Source organism: Triplophysa rosa, linkage group LG2 (genome assembly GCF_024868665.1).
Source record: "Triplophysa rosa linkage group LG2, Trosa_1v2, whole genome shotgun sequence".
In the NCBI taxonomy this organism is placed as follows: Eukaryota; Metazoa; Chordata; class Actinopteri; order Cypriniformes; family Nemacheilidae; genus Triplophysa; species Triplophysa rosa.
Window position 1 is genome coordinate 5,664,368 of NC_079891.1, and position 19,761 is coordinate 5,684,128.

At 39.7% G+C, this 19,761-nt stretch overlaps 1 protein-coding gene, 1 long non-coding RNA gene and 2 other non-coding genes across 7 annotated transcripts; all 4 read left to right on the top strand.

Moving 5' to 3' along the window:
* Nucleotides 1–948: 948 nt before the first annotated feature.
* Nucleotides 949–3,636, top strand: LOC130570360 (uncharacterized). 4 transcript variants are annotated; one of them, XR_008964955.1, is made up of 8 exons: nucleotides 949–991; nucleotides 1,526–1,584; nucleotides 1,819–1,861; nucleotides 2,041–2,110; nucleotides 2,363–2,613; nucleotides 2,969–3,033; nucleotides 3,264–3,310; nucleotides 3,547–3,636. It is a non-coding gene; the product is annotated as an uncharacterized LOC130570360 (long non-coding RNA). The 4 variants fall into 4 exon arrangements; XR_008964956.1 differs by having other exon boundaries at nucleotides 2,363–2,404; nucleotides 2,496–3,033; XR_008964953.1 differs by having other exon boundaries at nucleotides 2,363–2,404.
* LOC130551451 (small nucleolar RNA SNORA18) lies at nucleotides 2,160–2,293 on the top strand. The gene has a single exon (XR_008962616.1). It is a non-coding gene; the product is annotated as a small nucleolar RNA SNORA18 (small nucleolar RNA).
* LOC130551450 (small nucleolar RNA SNORA8) lies at nucleotides 2,471–2,603 on the top strand. Its single transcript, XR_008962615.1, has one exon. It is a non-coding gene; the product is annotated as a small nucleolar RNA SNORA8 (small nucleolar RNA).
* Nucleotides 3,637–6,102: 2,466 nt separating the features above from the next.
* Nucleotides 6,103–19,729, top strand: castor2 (cytosolic arginine sensor for mTORC1 subunit 2). Its single transcript, XM_057356807.1, has 9 exons — nucleotides 6,103–6,514; nucleotides 9,708–9,778; nucleotides 10,437–10,630; nucleotides 15,095–15,227; nucleotides 15,426–15,549; nucleotides 15,930–16,040; nucleotides 16,466–16,548; nucleotides 17,858–17,952; nucleotides 18,042–19,729. The coding sequence occupies exons 1-9, from the start codon at nucleotides 6,402–6,404 to the stop codon at nucleotides 18,105–18,107; spliced, it is 990 nt and encodes a 329-aa protein (XP_057212790.1). The 5' UTR covers nucleotides 6,103–6,401; the 3' UTR covers nucleotides 18,108–19,729.
* Nucleotides 19,730–19,761: the final 32 nt, after the last annotated feature.

Consider the following 19,761-nt stretch of genomic DNA (forward strand, 5'->3'; position numbering starts at 1 on the left):
GTAGGTGGGTTGATGGGGGGCACCTCTGGGGCTGTTGCCCAGGGGCACCATGAGGTCTTAATACGCCTCTGGTTTGACAATAGAATAATAAGCATTTTAACAAAGTAATTATTTAAAAAGACCTAACTTTAACTAATTACGTGACGTGACTAATTCAATGTAGCGTTCTAGCTGTAACGTTAACGTTAGTTGTTATGCTTAGTAACGGTAACCAACCAACAAATAGCTTGTAACACTTACCAGTTTTGGGTTATCTGTCCCAAGCCGACTGAGGCGAAGAGAAGATGCTACAGCAGACAAATGTCTCTTATGATTTTCGGGACTTTTTTCTCTCGACCAAAGTCCCCCCATAATATGTTTCTTAAAACTCCAGACAGTAACTTAGAAGCGCAGCAGGTCACTAAATCAAGGCTGTTTAACAGCTAACGTTACTGCAACACTGAATCGTGTGAAGAGAAAAGGCGCGCAATTTAAATTTGAACTCGGCTCATATCTTGTACTTTTAATGCTTATAACGTTTACATCGATGTAACGTTATTATTAGGTTTGATAATTATTTATTTATTCTGCAGTGTATGTTCGATATAATAATAATAAGTAAATAAAAATTCAACAAATAGTAGGCTATAAATAAATACTTTTCTTATTGTTGTATTTTACATATTTTGTACAATAATAATGATAATTAATTATCAACAGGCGAATAAAATTTAACATGAACATTATGAGTGGGACTTATGTTTATTATATGACACAGGTCTGTGCAGTTATCTGTGTTGTTTGACGTAGCCTACAATGTACTATATGATAAAATATAGATTTTAAACGAATGTATAGAACTATTACATTATTTTTAACAGGCATGGGCGTGGAGGTTGTAACGTTAAATGTCGTAAAATGTCGTAAAGTCAGTGTTATAAAGACGGCTGTTCCTCTTCCGGTCTTTCTCAGCAGTCAGCACCGGCCAGCACGAGCGTTTGTTCTTGTGGAAGTAAGTCGTTAAAAAGTTAATAAACGGTTATATTTTCGCCTTCTTCTGTATTGATTACCTCACCTAACTATAAATTACCTTCTTGTACGTGTAGTCGATGAAAATAGTGAATGTGAATAAGTGAATTTTAACCTAACAGCTATGAGCACATTTACACCACGTGGTGGGGTCGTGATGCGTATAGTTGAAACTGGTAATCGTTATATTTATAATGGACTCTGCTTAAGTTACAGCAGATTTTTAACATCATTTCATGATATTGTTTATATATGTCATATAGTTAATGCTGTTCGAACGTAAAATTGATTGGGAAACGTTACAGCCGTTGTAGATCGCCATGTTTAACTTTATCGTAAAGAACAAAGTCTTCTCTGCATAGGTTTTCTATCTATTTTATCATTTGCTTTCATCACTGTGTATCGTTGCACTGGGGACTGTTATTATACTAGAATATTTTAATGGTTTGTTTTATATGGGACAGAAAGGGCATTTTACCACAGTTTCTTGCACTAACACTGTTTTTTTTCCTACTAGGGTAAGCCGTGGTTTTATCATGTTTTTGGAAGCCTCATGCAGTCATCGTATGCAGTATGGTGAGTGTCTGGGGTTGGTCACTATCAGATTAACTGCACCGTGCTAGTCACAGTCTATATGTGGTGGAGTTAGGAACTAGTGCAGTGCAAAAAATAATTCTTCTCTTGCAACTCACTGTTGTGTCCACCAAATAACAGTGCTACTTATGAGAAGAAACATGCTTTTGCCACAGACTTTTTTCATCTGCTTTTTATTTTTTACAAGCGTTTAAGTTTGCTCTTGTATACTTGCAGGCTTTGGGTGAGGTTTATGGTCATCCTGTGAAGGGTCCTATAGGTAAGAATTTAATGTGACCGTGCTGTAAATAATGCGTTTGTAGTGATGATTGGCAATGTTCAACTGCTCTTATAACCATGAAAGAGAAAGTGCCTCTCTGAACAGTCGACCTGGTTTTTTTTTTAAAGTATGCCTTGGATGTGCATGTGTGCTTTGCTTATGTTTTCTTTGCATTTCAGGTGTAGAACAAAATGTGATTCCTCAATCCTTGAAATATGTACTGGAGGGCAGAAATTGTACCTCTTGGCGGTAGGTGTCAATGTTGTAATAAATATGAATGAACACAGTTTGTCAATAAAATGAGGTCTATCCCGACTGGCTCCTCTCAGTAGGGTTTAGTCGTTGGAAACGCCTCAAAGACCAACTCTGTAGTGTTGCTTTACCCATGTTGCTATTATCATTAGCTTTGTGGGAAATCACTGCAGGACATTCACGAAGCTTAAAGAATGTACTGTCATCATTGTGAAGTATAGTGTCTCACTTGTGTCTTCTACTGTGTAGATGAGACATGCTGTCCACTAGGTGGTGCACCGTTGCTGTCTGGTGAGTGAAACTTTAATATCTGTAATTTAATAGTGGTTTATTAATAATTTATGAAAAGCTTTAACCAGCACTGTGGGGTATCTGCATGCAGTTGTATGTCTGACTGGATGTTCAAATGGCAGTGCTAGATTACTTCGGCACCTACTATTATTGGACCTTATATCTGTTGTTGGGTCCTAGTAGTGATCGAGACAAATTTTTCTTCCCAGGTATGTTACATTTTGAGACATTGTCCAGTGTTAACATTTATTGCATTACAGTAAATGCTGAATGCAAGACTAGTTTTCTACAAAAGCGGTCTGTGAACACCCATGAACTACATGAATGCTATGCTTTCATGTCAGCTTTGTAGTGCTGGCATGCATGGTTTGAGCATTTGTTAGTGGCCTGTCATCACTTCTCACGCATACCCAACGTGGCCCAGCCCTATTGCCCCTGCTTATAGAAGGTGCTCTCATGGGAGGGTAACTGCATACTGTCCCATCCACCTTAGAAGCCATGTGACATTGTTTCAAAAGCTCAGCATGTCTTGATGATCCTGATTTGTTCATTTTGGGTCCACAGATCCCATATGGCTAGTTTGAATGATTTTGGAAGGCTGTCGTTCTTCCAGAGCTGTACAACAAAGGGTAAGGCTTACGTTTAGTTGGATATACGTTTGCAAATTTGGTCATATACCAAGGCTTTTAGGATATGTGGTTCCTGACTTGCTGTGGACATGACCAAAAACTAAAACCCATCCTAATGAGTCACAGCGGTATTGCTGTTGAGATTTGTTAGGAACATTCTTTGTGAATATTTACGGTTTTTCTTTTGCAGTATTGATTTGGGTTTAATTGTCTCGATCTTATGTGAACAGGGTCAGATTTGCAGTCCGGGCTTTGCCATCCACATGTTACATGGAAGGTGAGAGTGCTTCCACTGATCTGGATCACGTTCAAAGGGGGTCAGCCACTTGCCTCCACTGGCGATCCTTAACGCTGTGATCCTATATAACTGCCCGGCAAGACGTTATGTGGGTTTTTTGCAACTTGAAATGCCTGCTGTCTGTGTGGCCACATCTTTGTGTACGCCACATAAGTGCCATGCTGTATTGCTGGGGATTAAAATGATTCTAATTGTCCTTTTTAATCTTTCAACAGATGTGGAAATCTTGTGGTCAAGAATTTTGCAATGTGTGATGCATGTATATTTTAGTCTGACACAGGCTAATAAAACTTAACATTGTGAAACGTGATGTGTGAATTATTTTTCCTGGTTATCAATATTTTATGATGGGCTATAGGTTAAAATCCCATGTCTGACAACAAAATATAATGAAACAATTAAAGGACGTGTCTTCATGTATACAGTACAACCATCGGAAACTAGCCAATATTCTGTTGTAGGAAGTGTCCTACATGTGGTTTGCTGTGAAATGTGTACATGAGAGAAATGCAAAGTTGGTTTTTCTTAAGCATGTTGTTTTCTGCATTTAAACGGAGTTGTTGATGTCTGAGCTGTAGTAATGTGGAAGCTAGCACCCCTTAGAAAGGATAACATTAAGATTTTGGATCTGAAAGTCTCTTCAGTCTCATGCCGGTAGGAGGCTTGGTTCTCAGGGTTTCATATGGGTCATGGGGTTTAGATTAAAGCAATCTCTTCAGAGAACACAGCCTTTAGTGATCCACTTCTGCTTTGACAAGCTGCTTTTCAGTGTATAACTAAGCCTTTATTTGTGAGAGTGCTTGAAAGTTCTGCTGCTGTGCTCTTCTAAATGTGTAGTTTACCTAATATGAAAATTAGGTTTCTTACAATGCACAAAGGCTTTAGATGCAATTCATGAGGGTTTGTATAATAAAATGAGAAGTGCAGAACTGGCATGAAACTACATATTTAAAGCTTTTTAATTGGGCGCGACAAATGACGCTTGACATTCACTGAATGTTTTAATTCACAGACGTTCTTGGTGTTATCGGGTGTAAATTAATGTTCATGTCACTGTTGAAGTCCCACATAGATGATGTCATGGAGTATGTGTTACTTTTCTCAGTGCTGCTAAGGATTAGCCAATCCCAGTCATTTACTCACCCTCTTGTTCTAAGCACGCATAACATTTGCTTTTTGTGTAACACAAAAGATGTTTGCCAGCATGTTAGGGACTGACAGCCGCAGTTGCCATGCACTAACTTTGTATGGAGAAAAGAGTCATATCAATGGTAGTTTTTCCAGTTTATCCTGTGAGTCACTAAGGTTTTGTAAGCTTTTTATTAGTTATAATAGTCAAGCCAATATTCAAACAACGGTCTCGTATTTGGCAAAATATTTGGGTTGCTGACCAGGCAATTTGATTGCAAATGTTGGTTTCATAGGACTTCTTAGCTGTAAGAAACATAACATGCCTTCAAACGTTCAAATTTTTCTGATCATTCACATGAACACATTTAACAAAAAAAATTATTTGCCAAGACATAAGCTCACCGTTCAATATGTCTTGAGAGGTAATGCTGAGAGTAATAGCGTCTAAAGAGAAGAACTGTTCTTTGAACTGAACAATGCCTGTCCCTGTGAGAGAGTGTCCCAGGGATCTTATCACAGCTGCACACAAAGAATGCTTGTTGTTTTATGACGCTCTGCAGCACTAGCCCTGGTTGCCAATGGATAGCACTTGTGAATTATTAAACTTCAGGTTTCTTTTTTTAGATGATGTATTCTGGTCTTGAATTAGTGAAATGGTCACATTATGTACCTTTTTTACAAACATGATACTTGATTGGAATATTGTAACTGCATTGTTATGTAGTTTATTTAAAGTTTAAAAGTCCATTTTACTCTTAACTTTCTATTTTGTTTTATAGAGTTTTTAGAAGTATTTTTGTCTGCGTGACTATTTAGTCTGAAATACTGTTTCAACACGGTCTTTAAACGGAACAACAATTTCACCCCTTGTCATTCACTCTTTTGATTAGATAAGCTGCCTTTAAGACACATACAGTTTGATCAGTATGAATAGTCCATGTCTCAGCTTGTTCACAATCTGTTTAGGCTGAAGAAAATAGTCACATGCTCTGATTGTAATCAAGGTATGGGTTAGAAATGAAGTGTCACTCCCTAAAGCCCTATCATTTTTATTTTGTGAATGAGAGAAGCAATTGTCATTGTATAGTCTTTGTGTCTTCAAATATAACTTATAGCAATTCATCACTAGTCAAGATTTTAAAAAGTGAGTTGAAATGATGTATTGATTATACTTCCTTCTTTATTTCTATATATTTTTTATTTTACAATGTACATTTTGAAGTTTTTGTATAAGCAACGAATATATCTTTTTATGATTAAAAACGTGAATTTACAATAAAAAATACGATTCGTTTTTCATATTGTTGTCCACGACAAGCTGTTTGTTAAACGGAACCACTAAACAGTTATGGCTAGAAGGGATACAGCTAACGTTATGGCCGGAAGTCATGCAAAATCTCGCCATAAAATTACAATAAATTACATTAGCTAACGCCTACCCCAACCCTAAAGCTAACCTTACATAAAAAAGTAATTAATTAAAATAATGCTGTATTGAAGCGCGCATGCCCAGTGGAGGTAGCTGTATCCCTTCTAGCCATAACTTCCTAAACGCTAAACCACATTTCCCAGCGTGCCATGCGAGCATCATTTGTCCCGCCCCCGTTTTGATTGACAAGTTGTTTGTTTCACTGTTACCAGCTGCTGGCCCATTCCAATCCTTGTCGGAGTGGAAACACGGGGGCCGACGGTCCTCTTTTTCTCCCTTCCCATTTACCTCGTTGTGCTTTCTTTAATTTCTCCCCGCTTTACTCTCTTTCGCTCCTCTCCTCGGCAGACAACTTTTCCTTTTCTCTTCCCTCTTTTCCGCTCCGTTTTAAACCCCGTCCATAAGCTCCAGTTATTTATTTATTTATTTATTCATTCTTTTTTATCCAAAGGAATAGACGTTTATATATATATATGTTTTAGATGGATCACAAATGAGAAGACGCAAAAGATGGAGCTGCACATTTTAGAGCACAGTCTGAAAGTAGCGAGTATAGCGAAAGAGGGCATCCAGATTTGCACTCACGGATTAATCAAACTAGCTTTTCTGCCTTCTAAAACAAGGTAAGTAGCCTTATAAATCCAACGATAAAAGTTTGCATTATATTAAAGCGTTGTTCGTTAGTCACTATTCGTCCAATATCCGTTTGAATAACCTCAGACCGAGTCACATTAGCTCACCATTGCGCAGCTCTTACGAGGCAGATAACGTTACTTCTGTACGTTTTTATTTCACGTCTTGTATATGACCCACGCAAAGAAAATGTGCATGTCACCGTCAAGCGCATAATCGTGGATGTTTTTCTGAGCAGTTATTATTGCCTGCGGTGTTGCTGAAGTTCGGTCGACGGTAGAGGGGTGTGTGTACGTGCTCGGGGTTGTTTTTCTTCTCGTGCGTCGGTGTAATACATGGAGGGGGGATATTTTGCTTTAAATTCAACTCGAACCGGCGGCGTGATGCTGAATGCGCGATGAAGAATTCAGCTGCACGGCTCTGATCAACATCAAAGCCTCCAGACCTTATCTTTTCAATGCATTTGTCACAAAGCAGGGCCGTCTTGGTCAGTTTGACAGAGATCCAGCTGATCTGCACCCAGCGGAATTGTACTGGAACCTGTAAACAACTAGGAGATTAGTTGGGGAAAAAGTTGTGGCCTGACAATGATTTGCATCCATTTGGTGCATTGGTTAACTGTTTATCAGCAGTGTCCTTGCAAAACACATTAGTATTGACATACACCACAGTTCTTCTGTTTTTCGTACAGATGCTGCCTCAGATGAGGGTCTTTTGTGAAAGACCATCTATTCATAGAGTCTCCGATGCCCCTCGCTGTGTTTGCGTAAGCAGAGAGTGTGAGGACATGTCTAGATTGCCTCTGAAGCTCACAGAAACATCCTGCTCAGTCTTCTTAGACAGTTTAGATCAGTGCTCCGATTCCCTAAAAGCCCCCTTATGTTTATTTGCTCTTGTTTTTGGAAATGTAATTTGCCATGTTTTATTGAGTGTTGAGTCTTAATGGTTGGCGTGTTCTTGTTTTGAAAAGGTCTTGTGCGCCCAAATGCAATCAAGAGATTCTGCGAATTCACAGTAATTATACTTTTAAAAGCATTTTTTTTGTTTGTGCGTAGCACAGCTTTGGGTCTTTACCTTGGTTGAGGCATTTAGTCATGACTCGGGATCTGCAACAGCAAGAATGACATCACCTACAATCAAAGGGAAAATGCAGAAATCGCAAAGTAACATTACGGCAAAAAACATTTGTGTTTCGGAGGCCTGCTTAGTGCAGATGCAGGGTCATTTATAGTTGAGTTGAAATTTTCCAGTGGGTGAGATGTCTGTTTTCAAGATTCAGTTTCTTTTTGCAGTGAAATATTCTTTGTGGTTTGATTTTGCTCTGTAACAGTTTCCTATTGTATTCAGTGCTGTGTGTCTGCCCAGCAGGCAATGCTGTTTGTTTTGGGGGCTTTTTGTGAATTCAGCTGCAAAGCAACTTTAGGCCTTAACCTCAAGCATTTGAGCTAACTTTTTATGGTGGGGCGAGGGTTAAACGACGTGTTACTTTGTTGCAGGGGAACAGCTTGAATCGACTTATTAAACAGCTTTTTTGTCCAATGTCTTGGACTGATACAAACTGCAAACAACACGGGGCATTAAGAAAAAGTTGCTTATAGGGATAGTCCGATAATGTGATGCCCACTTTTTATGATCCAATCAATTCCCAGTTGATAAACTTCATATACAATGAGGGCTGTATATTATCAAAGTTAACAACATTTTAACTTGTTATATTGAAATATTTCTGTTACTGCATAGTGTTATAGTATTTCGTTATTATTACTAGAAAAGCTGTGTGCATCCTTTACATTTTTAAGCAGTATTACTGTTTTGACCAACGGAGCCAGACATCTAAACGTGTATTAACTAGAAGAGGGTTAGAGATCAAAAAGAAAGGGGGAGGTTTATAGATTTGAGATAAACCACCGGAATCTATAATTGTTAAAACATTGTTTTGGGGTTGATCTGTTGTGTGTTTTGGCATTGGAGGAGCAGTTGTTAGGAGCGCATTTCTGAGCAGATTTCAGACTAGAGACGCAGAACGAGTGAGTCATACCCGGTGGAAAATTTACATTGGTTATGTTGTGTTGCTCTGGTTTAAGGGAGCTAAGACGACCTGCCTTACCTCCATGATTGTCACTGTGCTTTCATTGCTCATCTCAGGTCTCCGTACCCTCTCAAATTAGTTTAGAATCATCTCTGTATCTCTGTCTCATCACCCTGTGACTCAAATTCCGCTTAAATCTGAATAAATCCCTAATATTGCAGAAAGGTAAATTGTTATCTGGGGAAAAGCTAAAAGCATTCGGATGGCTCTTCGTTTATCACCTTGTACAAACCTAGGCTGTACCTCATAACAGTTCAAGTTGCTCTTTTATATTTAAAAAATTGTGCTCAGTCTGTACAGAAGCATATGGCGTTTTACTGTTCGGCTAAAGAGCATTTTAAATGATCCAGTGACAAAACAGCGGAACTGTGTGACGGCTCACAAAAATCTCGAACCCCCACCACCAACACTTGGGCAGTGTCAGATAAGATGCTTCTTTTGCTAGAGTCATCAAGTCGTCTGTTGTCCCCCCAGAGGCAAAATGATGCACCGTGTGTGGGTGGACAGGCCCATAAATAAGGACTCTTTACCTGGTATCTTTAGAGGCGTTTGGGGTGTACAAGCAACATTTACAAGCCAGCAGCAGGGTTGTGTTTTAACAGGAACACTGTATTCACAGATACTTTTCCTGTGTATTAGAAAAATTACACTGGGGGTTTGAAAATGGAGTAAAATGTGATAAAATGACACAATCTTTGTTAACGGGATCCCATTCACTTGCATTGGTTTTGTGTCCATACAATAGAATAAATGGGGTCCAGTGCTGTTCGGTTACCAACTTTGTTCAAAATATCTTTTTTTGTGTTCTTCGGATGAAGAAAGTCATAAAATGTGCATTTTATAACTAAACAAGCTGCACAATTTGAGGTAACGTACATGGTTGCCGATGCACATACAACGCAATGAATTTTAATTCTTGGGTTCGTTCAAATCCCCAACCCAAGATTGAGCAATAGTAGTAATGTTAATCGGAGTAAATTGATGTTCATAGAAGTTTCTCAGGGACATGTTATGATTTTTATATTCTTGTTTATTACACTGCTTGCTTCTTGGCTTGTAATTTCTACCTCTTTCTCTCTCTCCCTTCCTTCCAGATGTAAGTTCTTTAGTTTAACCGAGACCCCAGAGGATTATACCATCATCGTGGATGAAGATGGCTTTAAAGGTAGGTTTTGTGGTTACTCTTTTACTAAGAGTGCACCGGGTTTAGTGCAGCCAGGCAAGATTAAGTCATGTGAAGTATCACTGATTCTCTATAATTCCTTGTCGCTTGACTCCCTGCCAATGTTTGACCACACATTGATCCATCAAGCCCCTCTACCACCACCACCACATACACACGTTTCCATTATGGGCTGATTGAGTGAATTCATGTCATTACACACCGGTTGCCAAGGTGAACCCCCTTTTGGCACCATGGATATCAAAAGCTCACGTGTTGCGAAACAGGTTCAGGTATTTTAAACTGCCCGGAAGTTTGTGCAGGTTTTCCACCCATAATTCATCAGGTGAAAGATCAGTTTTACACATAAATTGCACCGTTTTTCTCCACATGGGTCATCATTCCACAATCCAGTTTTGTTTCGCTTGCTGAAGCCTTTATTCCCCATAAAGTACTTTGGCAAGGTCGGTCATTCAGGCAGGTTGATAAATGAATCGGCTTTTACCGTTCAGCATGCTCTTCACCCTATCAGACCCTCATCAGGAATCTAAAGGCCACTGGAGAACGCACAGTCTGGACGCCGTTATTCCTGAAGGGTAAAATGTCACATTCATCTCTCCCGTGTTAACACTTGTGTTTTTTTGTTTCTCGTCGGTTTCAGAGCTGCCGGAGTCGGAGTATCTCAGCGTGGCTGATGCGACGTGGTTGGCTCTCAACGTGGTGTCGGGAGGCGGAAGCGCCGCCAGCTCTCAGCCAATCGGGGTCACCAAAATTGCAAAGTCGGTCATCGCCCCGCTAGCGGACCACAACATCTCTGTGTTCATGCTGTCAACCTACCAAACTGATTTTATATTGGTAAGTGTTTCTAACTGTAATATAGAACACACTGACTTTTATTATTTATGAGTTTAGCAAAATCGTGTCCTGTTTCCAACAGAATTATATACAGGGATATAGAGGTGCACAGTATATAGGTAGAAATGTTAACTGGTGAAGGTTCTGCTGTGCCATTTATACCACACCCTTGCCATTTATCTGTGACACCGTTTTAAAGAAAAATCCATCACCAAATGCCAAAAAAGCCTTTAATTTGTGAATTAAATAAGTAATAAATTATGACTGAATTATGAATCAATTATATTTTGTTATGTTACATATACAGGTGTGGGAAAAAAGTAAGAGACAGTTCCAAATTTTAATTTAATTAGCATTTCTAGATGTATTGTAGCCATTCCAGTCCAGTGTCTGTTAAATTTCAACAAAATCAAACCTCAGGAGTGACAAAGTCATCCAACAGCAATGTGAAAGACTGACAGCATGACAAGACACGTGAAAACTGTGATAAAAATCCAGGTTATCACATAAAAAAATAAATTTGAACTTTTCCTAAATACATGTGCAAATATTATTGTTGTGTTGCTTAAAAGTGAATATGAACTTGTTTTCTTTGCTGTATTTGATGTCTGAAAAAATACAGAGCATCTTTTCTGTTATTTTGACCTCTTTCTCCAGTTTTTGTTTTTTTGCAAATAAATGCGAAAAAGCTATATTTGAAATTTGAGATAAATATTGTTAGTAGTTGAAAGAATGAAACAAAAATGATCATTTTACCTAAACGCATACCTATAAATAGTACATTTAGAAAAACTGAAAATAATTTTGAAATGGTCTCCGCAGCTATATATAAAACATTATTGGGACCATGATGTACGAATTCGGTCATACCACCCACACACGGTTGAAATATTTGTTTCATTTTATCTGCACTAGTCACAAGTTTTTTTATATCATTTTTAATCAGTATCATCTTATTTTATGAGTGAATTTGTGGAATCAGTTTCAGTATCTCTCTTCACTTTCTGACCAGTTTGTTGTTTGGCAGGATAAGCTCCGAGCACACTGAAAAATGCTGCTTTCAAAGTGTGCTTATTTAAATTGCCTGCTTTACCAAATATAAATAAAACCTCACAAATGTACAGTATCTCACAGAAGTGAGTACACCCCTCACATTTTTGTAAATATTTTACGTGCACTCAACTTTTTTGGTCGACCATGGCGAGGCCTGTTCTGAGTGGAACCTGTCCTGTTAAACCGCTGTATGGTCTTGGCCACCGTGCTGCAGCTCAGTTTCAGGGTCTTGGCAATCTTCTTATAGCCTAGGCCATCTTTATGTAGAGCAACAATTCTTTTTTTCAGACCCTCAGAGAGTTCTTTGCCATGAGGTGCCATGTTGAACTTCCAGTGACCAGTATGAGAGAGTGAGAACGATAACACCAAATTTTACACACCCGCTCCCCATTCACACCTGAGACCTTGTAACACATGACACCGGGGAGGGAAAATGGCTAATTGGCCCAATTTGGACATTTTCACTTAGGGGTGTGCTCACTTTTGTTGCCAGCGGTTTAGACATTAATGGCTGTGTGTTGAGTTATTTTGAGGGGACAGCAAATTTACACTGTTACACAAGCTGTACACTCACTACTTTACATTGTAGCAAAGTGTCATTTCTTCAGTGTTGTCACAAGAAAAGATATAATAAAATATTTGCTCATATGTGAGGGGTGTACTCACTTCTGTGAGATACTGTATATAAATGAATACTTTAGATACAATTATCTACACTACATGTTGTTGCTTATAGGTGTGCAAATTCATATGATCAAAGCACATTTCATAGTCCAGCTGGTCTTGAATAACAGGAACCTTGGTTTAACCACAGATGATATAGAAATGAGCTATGTGGTCTGTCGTCTACATATGTAAGACAGTGTAATTTTTTTATCAAAGCTGAATTAGATGCTTGTAATTTCATACAATTTACATGGAATAGCATGTAAATGGCTTTTATCAAGCTTACAACGTGAACTGTAAATACTGAGCAAATCATCACTTCTTACCTAAACCAACCTGTCCACCATGACCGCTGCCAGTCACTGTTATCTCATCACTTTTCCGCTGTGTTTGTGTGTGTGTATGTGAACATGGCCGCTCTATCAGTAGATGCACGATCGACAGAGCCGGTTTATGAAAATAACAAGAAATGTGGACCCGATGGTAATCTGAGGGTATTTATGTAAAGAGGATAAAGCCTGTGGATCAGCAGCGGCTTGCTGGAATTTACAGGAAAGTTCACATTCCACCCCAGCTGCTCCCAGGCCGAGGAATAATCACAGGGCTTTATAGAAAGAGAGGAGATGACCTGCCTCCTGTGCCGGGCCACTGGAGAGGCCATTTCCTTTTCATCCTCACCCCTGTTCTTCTCTCATGGCCTGCTTGCTCAAAACCTTAAAGGGGTCATATGGCGCGAATACGTGTTTTTCTGTATCTTTGGTGTGTTAAGGCCTGTTCAGATTGCCCGCGAATATTCGGTGCGATAACATTCTAGAACAAAAACAATAGATTTTTATGAAGCCTTTCATATAGACCGCGAATGTCCGCGCGGCGAAAATGCGAAGGTTTTTTATTCATCTAGTGCGACGAATCTTTCCCCATTCGCAAAGCGAAGAAACAGACCATCCAATAAGAATCGAGCATTTTACGTCACGCGCCTGGAGCCACTGAGGGCACGTGGGGTCGCTAAAGGCTCAGAAAGCTGCTGTGAGAGAATGGATGTCGAGTTGTTTTCGTTGGTGTCAGAACAGACAGAACTTTTTGAAAAAGTCACAGCGACTACAAAAACCAGGACATAAAAGAAGTTCTGTGGCATAATTTGAGGTGGCATTCAAATATAAAAGTATAAACAGTATATGTAATCTTTCATATGAATACAATTCACATGTTATGTTGTAGTATGGGATATTACAAATATATTTGCGGTACCAGTAGTAAAGTCATCAAATACAATCAGTTTCTTCAAATTTCTTTATTTTTCTTTATATACAATAACTAAGCAGTTTTGCTTGTAGGTAGAAAGCACAGGCACATGTAAACAAACATCAAGTCACGTGTAAACATATTTTACAACTGTTTAAATAGTACAGCTGCAATGCAAATGCAATTTGGTAACTAATTAACCCCCAGACCATCGTCCTGAAGTAACGATGAAAACGATCGTGGTACAGCTTTAACTCCTGGATCAATCTATTAAACTCCCCGTGCTCTTCTCAAGAATAGGGTGAACCCAATATCGTCTTTTTCTCTTCCTTTGCTCATTCAGGCAAAAAACAATAAACTCATCTTCGCTGCTGCTGGAGAAATCCATTTCTTGTTCTGCTGTTGTAAGTACGTAAAGCAAACAGTACTAGTAGCCTGTATTGCTACGCGCTAAGCTTTAAGCTTTTCTTCTTCTTAGCAGTTGAGCGCCACCTAATGTTTAGGCGTGAAATGTATTCTCCATCAGCGCCATCTACAGTGCGGGCGTCAAATAGAAGCGAACATTCGTTTCGTCGTTGATATGAAAACTTGGTTCGTCAGGTATTCGTTTCGCTTTTTCGCATCTCCCGCAATCTGAATGGGCCTTTATAAGTTGCCCATGCATGTATTAGACACGTAAAATTGCTCGAATTAAAGTGTCGGAACAAAAGATGCATTCTATCTAAAAGCGAATGCTCACCCAGACCTGCCTGAAACGCCTTGTGTAACCACACCCCGGCGAATCTACGTCAGTTCGTGGTATGATTTGACTAAGACCGCCCAAATGTATACGGCAGTAAGGTGGGCGTACCTGTCAGTACAATTGCTTTGGAACCTGATGTTCCAAATATGGTAAGAGGCGTTACGTTTCCGTCACACACTTGCAGTATTCGACCAATCACTACGCTCTGGTTAACTGCCCAATCATAGCACACCTCGCTTTGCAGAGCGATGAGCTTTGTAAAAAATCTGTGCGCGTTTCACAGAGGCGGGGCAAAGAGGAGATACAAACATGCACGGTATGTGGAAAATACAGCGTTTTTGAACCTTAAATCGTGTATACACATTGCATTACATCTAAAACAAACCATAATATTTGTTTTAGCCGTGTCATATGACCCCTTTAAACATTTTCCTTTATTATACTATAAACCAAAACTGGTCAGTTCTAAAATAATTCACTTTGGATGGTCCTATCTAAAAACAGATCTACAGACCCTGATATTGTTAAGATCCTTGGGGTCTCGGCTGGAGAGATAAGGCACAATACTACACTCTGATCATTTGCTCGCTATTTCTCACCCCTGCTTCAAATACCACAGTACATTTCAAATCTATATCATCGGCAAGGCTTGGCACAGTCAGCAAATACATGAAATGGTTTCGATTTATTTATTGCCTCTTTGAGGACCTGAGCTGGTTATAGCGTCCTTCCCAAAATGTGTGTGTTGGATCTGTCTGTAGGTTCGAGAGAGGGACCTGCCCATGGTCATGCACACGCTGTCTGCCGAGTTCACTCTCCTGAAGGTTGTCAATGGAGAAACGGTCGCTGCCAACGGCACCGAGGTCACCAATGGTTTTGTCAAGCCTAAACTGGGTAACTGTCATTAGTCTGAGGGTGTGTCGACACGGGGCATGGTGGGCATTTATAGTACCGAGTGTTGCTGAGCTTGTTAATGAAATCATTTGTTTAGACCTTCTCGTATATCAGAATGTATTTCATTTCTTTAAAACTAGATGTAAGTAGAACTAAATGAACATAATTTGAAATAACATTGACTCTCTCTTTTGTCAGTTCCTCGGCCCATCATTCACCCTCTCTCCAGCCCCAGTAACATGTTCTGCGTTACCAGTCTGGATCCCGACACGCTGCCCTCGGTGGCCACGCTGCTCATGGACGTCATGTTCTACTCGGGCGGGTAAGAGCTCCGCGCGGGCCTCTCACATATGGCCGTAACCGAGAGCCATCTGCCAGGTCTATTAGAAAATGATGATGATACACACGGGTCGCTGTAGGGAGAGCATTAGCAAGACGTCGGGCGGGGAAAGAAGGAGAACAAGTGGAGCAGTGTGTATTTGTACTTTCCACTTACTTATTTCCTAAACTTGTTTACTTCTCAGAAAGTGGCATCAGGCCAAGAATTAAAGGGAAAGATACATATCAAAGTTGCCCTTTGAGTCCGTTTCCGTGGCGCTCTGTTAGCTGTACTGTTCACTGTTGTTTTACGAAAGCGTCAGCTGAGTTTTGCTGTAATAGAGGTTGGATAATAACAAGAATTCCTGCCGTGCTTTATTACAGAGCAAAAGAGGCCGTGGGGCAGAGCGAGGATTCTGGGCACATCCGCTTCTTTTCGTTCTCGCTGATCGAGGGTTACATCTCTCTGGTCATGGATGAACAGACGACTCGGAGGTTAGTTCATACACAACCCTGCCACTGACAAGTTATTGGTTGTGAAATTAAAATTCACCCTGTTTACTTTATAAACATGAGCTTGTCGTGTACTTTTTTGGCATGCTTTTTTGGTGTACGTATTCTCCGGAACAAACATTTGTCTAATTTTCCTTATAAGTAACTTGCTCCATCCTTGAAATGACTTTTTTGGATGACATCACCAGGTTTTCATATTTTTCAGCCACATCAACCATTAAAGGCCACGTTTTGGGCATCACATTCTGAAGAACATGTACTTCAAACTTGTATTTTTAGATTGACTGTAAACAGAACTACAGATATGTAAAGCTCTTTAAGTTTATCATTGTGACTGGTTTATTAGATTTCAGGTTAAATGTTTTTTGTCTGTGGATAGGATTTACAAGCTGTCCATTTCTTGTCAGGTTTCCAAACAACGTCCTCTTCACCAGCGCTTCGGGAGAACTTTGGAAGATGGTTCGCATTGGAGGACAGCCTTTAGGGTTTGGTAAGTTCACACTGAAGCGAAGGAAACTGACAGGAATTATCAAAGCTGTGGTAAACCTTCTTGTGAAAGCAGTTTTATACTGGTTGCTAAGGCAAGTATTAAAGGGATAGTTTGACCAAAAATGAAAATTCTGTTGTGAATTACTCACTCTCTAGTTGTTCCAAACCTGTATACATTTCTTTGTTTGGTTGAACACAGAGAAAGATATTTGGACGAATGCTTGTAACCAAATAGTTCTTGAAACCTTTCAACTACCATAGTAGGAAAAATGACAATGGTAGTCAAAAGTGCCCCAGAGCTGTTTGCTGTCCTACATTCTTTTTGTAGCAAAAAAATTATAAAGTAATTTTTCCCACTATGGTAGTCAATGGGGTCCAAGAACTGTTTGGTTACAAGCATTCTTCCAAATATCTTTCTCTGTGTTCATCAGAACAAAGACATTTTTACAGATTTGGAACAACTAGAGAGTGAGTAATTCATGACAGAATTTTCATTGTTGGGTGAACTATCCCTTTAAGTATTTGCTTTTGCTCATAGGATGTAAACCTGGAACTCCAAGTTTTAAACAAAATTGGGTCGTGCTATATGTAAATTACACATCAAAATGTGACTTGTTGAGGAAGTGTGTCCTGATGTGTTTCTAAAGGATTTACGTTTTTGCCTGGCAGATGATAAAACTGAGTAAATGATCTTATAGAAGCAATGTAACCAATTTCTTAGAAACCACAATATTGTCTTTAGCGTGTATTTGCTAATTAGTAAGGTGCAAAAACCTTAAGTTGGTCAACAAAACATTATTTGTTTAAATTAACGTTTTACATTTTTAACATTTAATATTTGTTATTCGGGACTAAACTTTGTTCAATAAAGATGAATGAAGGAAAAAAATTCTACAAACTAATGTGCTAGCTAGTATGACAGGAATTAAAATTTAAGTTGGTTCAATAAAACATGATTTGTTTAACTTATTTTATTCTTGATGTACCAAGCTAAAACAATCGTTGAAAAGATTTCCTTAATTAAATTAAGTTCATAAAACGAACTATTTTTGTTTTTGTGTAGAGCAACTGTATGCTAGTAAACCACCTAAACATAACAACTGCAAAGCCACACATTGGGATTATGGTGGCATTTTTAGCATCGAAAAGATGATATTTTATCGGAATATGTTGAAATAAAACTTTCATTGAAGCCAGTAGAACACCTAAACACTATTTTACACAAAGTGGTGCAACCTGTCCATGTACAAACTACCTCAGTACATCAGATCAAGTGCACAATTTCAACACATATTCATGCCTTCCAACAGATGAATGTGGCATTGTGGCTCAAATCTCTGAACCACTGGCGACCGCTGACATTCCAGCCTATTATATCAGTACCTTCAAGTTCGATCACGCTCTGGTGAGTTTCCTGTAAAACAAGCCTGCATGTACACGTAACTGTTTGTTGCCAAAACGTTTGCGTTTAACAGCAGCCGTCTTTCCACCCAGGTTCCTGAGGAGAACATCCAGAGCGTGATTGGAGCCCTGAGGACCAATGAGAGCACAGGACAGTGAGATTCTCTCCGATTGGATGGGAGTCCCACATCCCTGCAAACATTTTGATCTCTTATGTCGAACTCTTAAAAGTGCCAAGAGCTTTGAGGACTGCTTCTGTGGGAGAGGGATCGGAAGAGGAACAGATGCGGGAGGGGGGATCTTTAGTATGGCAGTCAGTATTGCGTGATCATGACATCACTTCCTGTCCATCTTCTGCCTACCTGCAAAAACAGCCCTCGTCCAAGCCGATCCCCATTCGCCTCGACAGGGACCCTGAATCCAGCGTTTTTCTTGCTCTCTTTTTCCTCTTATCCAACCTCTCCTCCACGTACCGTTTGCCATGGCAACAGAGCCTGCTTAATACCAGGCCTGGAGTTCATAATGCGATTCCTAAGATGTCGTAAATAACCATTATGTATTAGTGGCAGGTCCTCCTCAGAAGGACAAAGAATGTACTTTATCAAGATTTATTGGTTTTCCTCCCTCTTCCCTGTTTTCCCTTGCAGTGCCAAGACTGACGGCCTAAACAGACTCCTTGTCTAAATGTGTTTTTTCTGGATGCTACGTAAAGGTGATGGTACAGAGTTTTTAGCGAAACGCTCCTGTTCGGCAATATCGTTCGGTCACGCGTTCGCTTCGTGAAAGAACCTTTTCATTTCCCCTTTAGAAGGTTTTCCGTGTTCAGAAGTTTTGTTCCTTTCCCTTCACCTAAATCCTGCAGTCACAGTTCAATGCCAAGTGGCTGGCTAATGAATAAAATTAGTTGTTGTTGTTTTCGCATTTCAAGTACAATCAATCGTTTTTCTGTCCGCCTGACCGAGTTGGCAGTGAATGTGTGTGATTTTGTCCGACCGGGGTCGGCAAACCGAGGCGTGGATACAGGTGAAGTGAAACCATATGGTTTCATGTGCACTAGTTCAGGTTATAAGCACGAAAGTCAACAAACTGTGCAGTTTACTGTATACTGTTTTTAAAACGTTCATTTTGGTGACAACGTCGCTTTTTAGTTCACCACTTTAGTTTTCGCCACTTCTTGCTCCTTTCAGTATTTTGCAAAGCTGTCATCCGCTGAGGAAACCGGTGGGCAACACTACCGTTTGTTGAATGTTAGTCGAGGTCACGTGTCACGGACACTGGCGTTAGTTTAGGCCTTCAAGCTCCCGTCTGCACTTTATTTAAGGTCTTGAAGATCTTACTATTCTGATGTGAAATACCGGGGATTCGTATTTTTCCCCCATGAAGGAGTCTCTTTTAGAAGGGTCACTTGTTGCTCTTTACACGTGGATGGGTGTCTTTTTCCAGTAGCTTTTCTTCTGTCGGCTCCGAAGCGGACATTTGCAGAAACATGTATTTATCAGTGTTTAAAAAAGGGGTGACCTATTTCTTCTGACAATTAAAGATGTGAAACCCGTATATTTTTTCAGCTTAGTTTGTTTGTGTTTAGGTTTGGTTTTCGATGAAGCTTTTTCCCACTGCTTTCTTAAGAGGACAGTGGGGGTTTACACCTGCTAGAACATGTGCCAATTGCAGATTTGCTATCTACGCAAGTTTATGTAGATATTATTTGACTCTGAAATTATTTGGGTTATAAAATCATTTGATCTTGGCTAATTCTATCTACCCATTTGGAGCGTTGCGTTGATTGAAATTAGTTCAGACGGCAGAAAACGTC

Coding starts and splice junctions, on each gene's coding strand:
- castor2 (XM_057356807.1), top strand. CDS start 6,402: ATGGAGCTGCACATTTTAGAGCACAGTCTGAAAGTAGCGAGTATAGCG. Junction 10,631..15,094: donor ACCAAACTGATTTTATATTG/GTAAGTGTTTCT, acceptor ATCTGTCTGTAG/GTTCGAGAGAGGGACCTGCC. Junction 16,041..16,465: donor GATGAACAGACGACTCGGAG/GTTAGTTCATAC, acceptor ATTTCTTGTCAG/GTTTCCAAACAACGTCCTCT.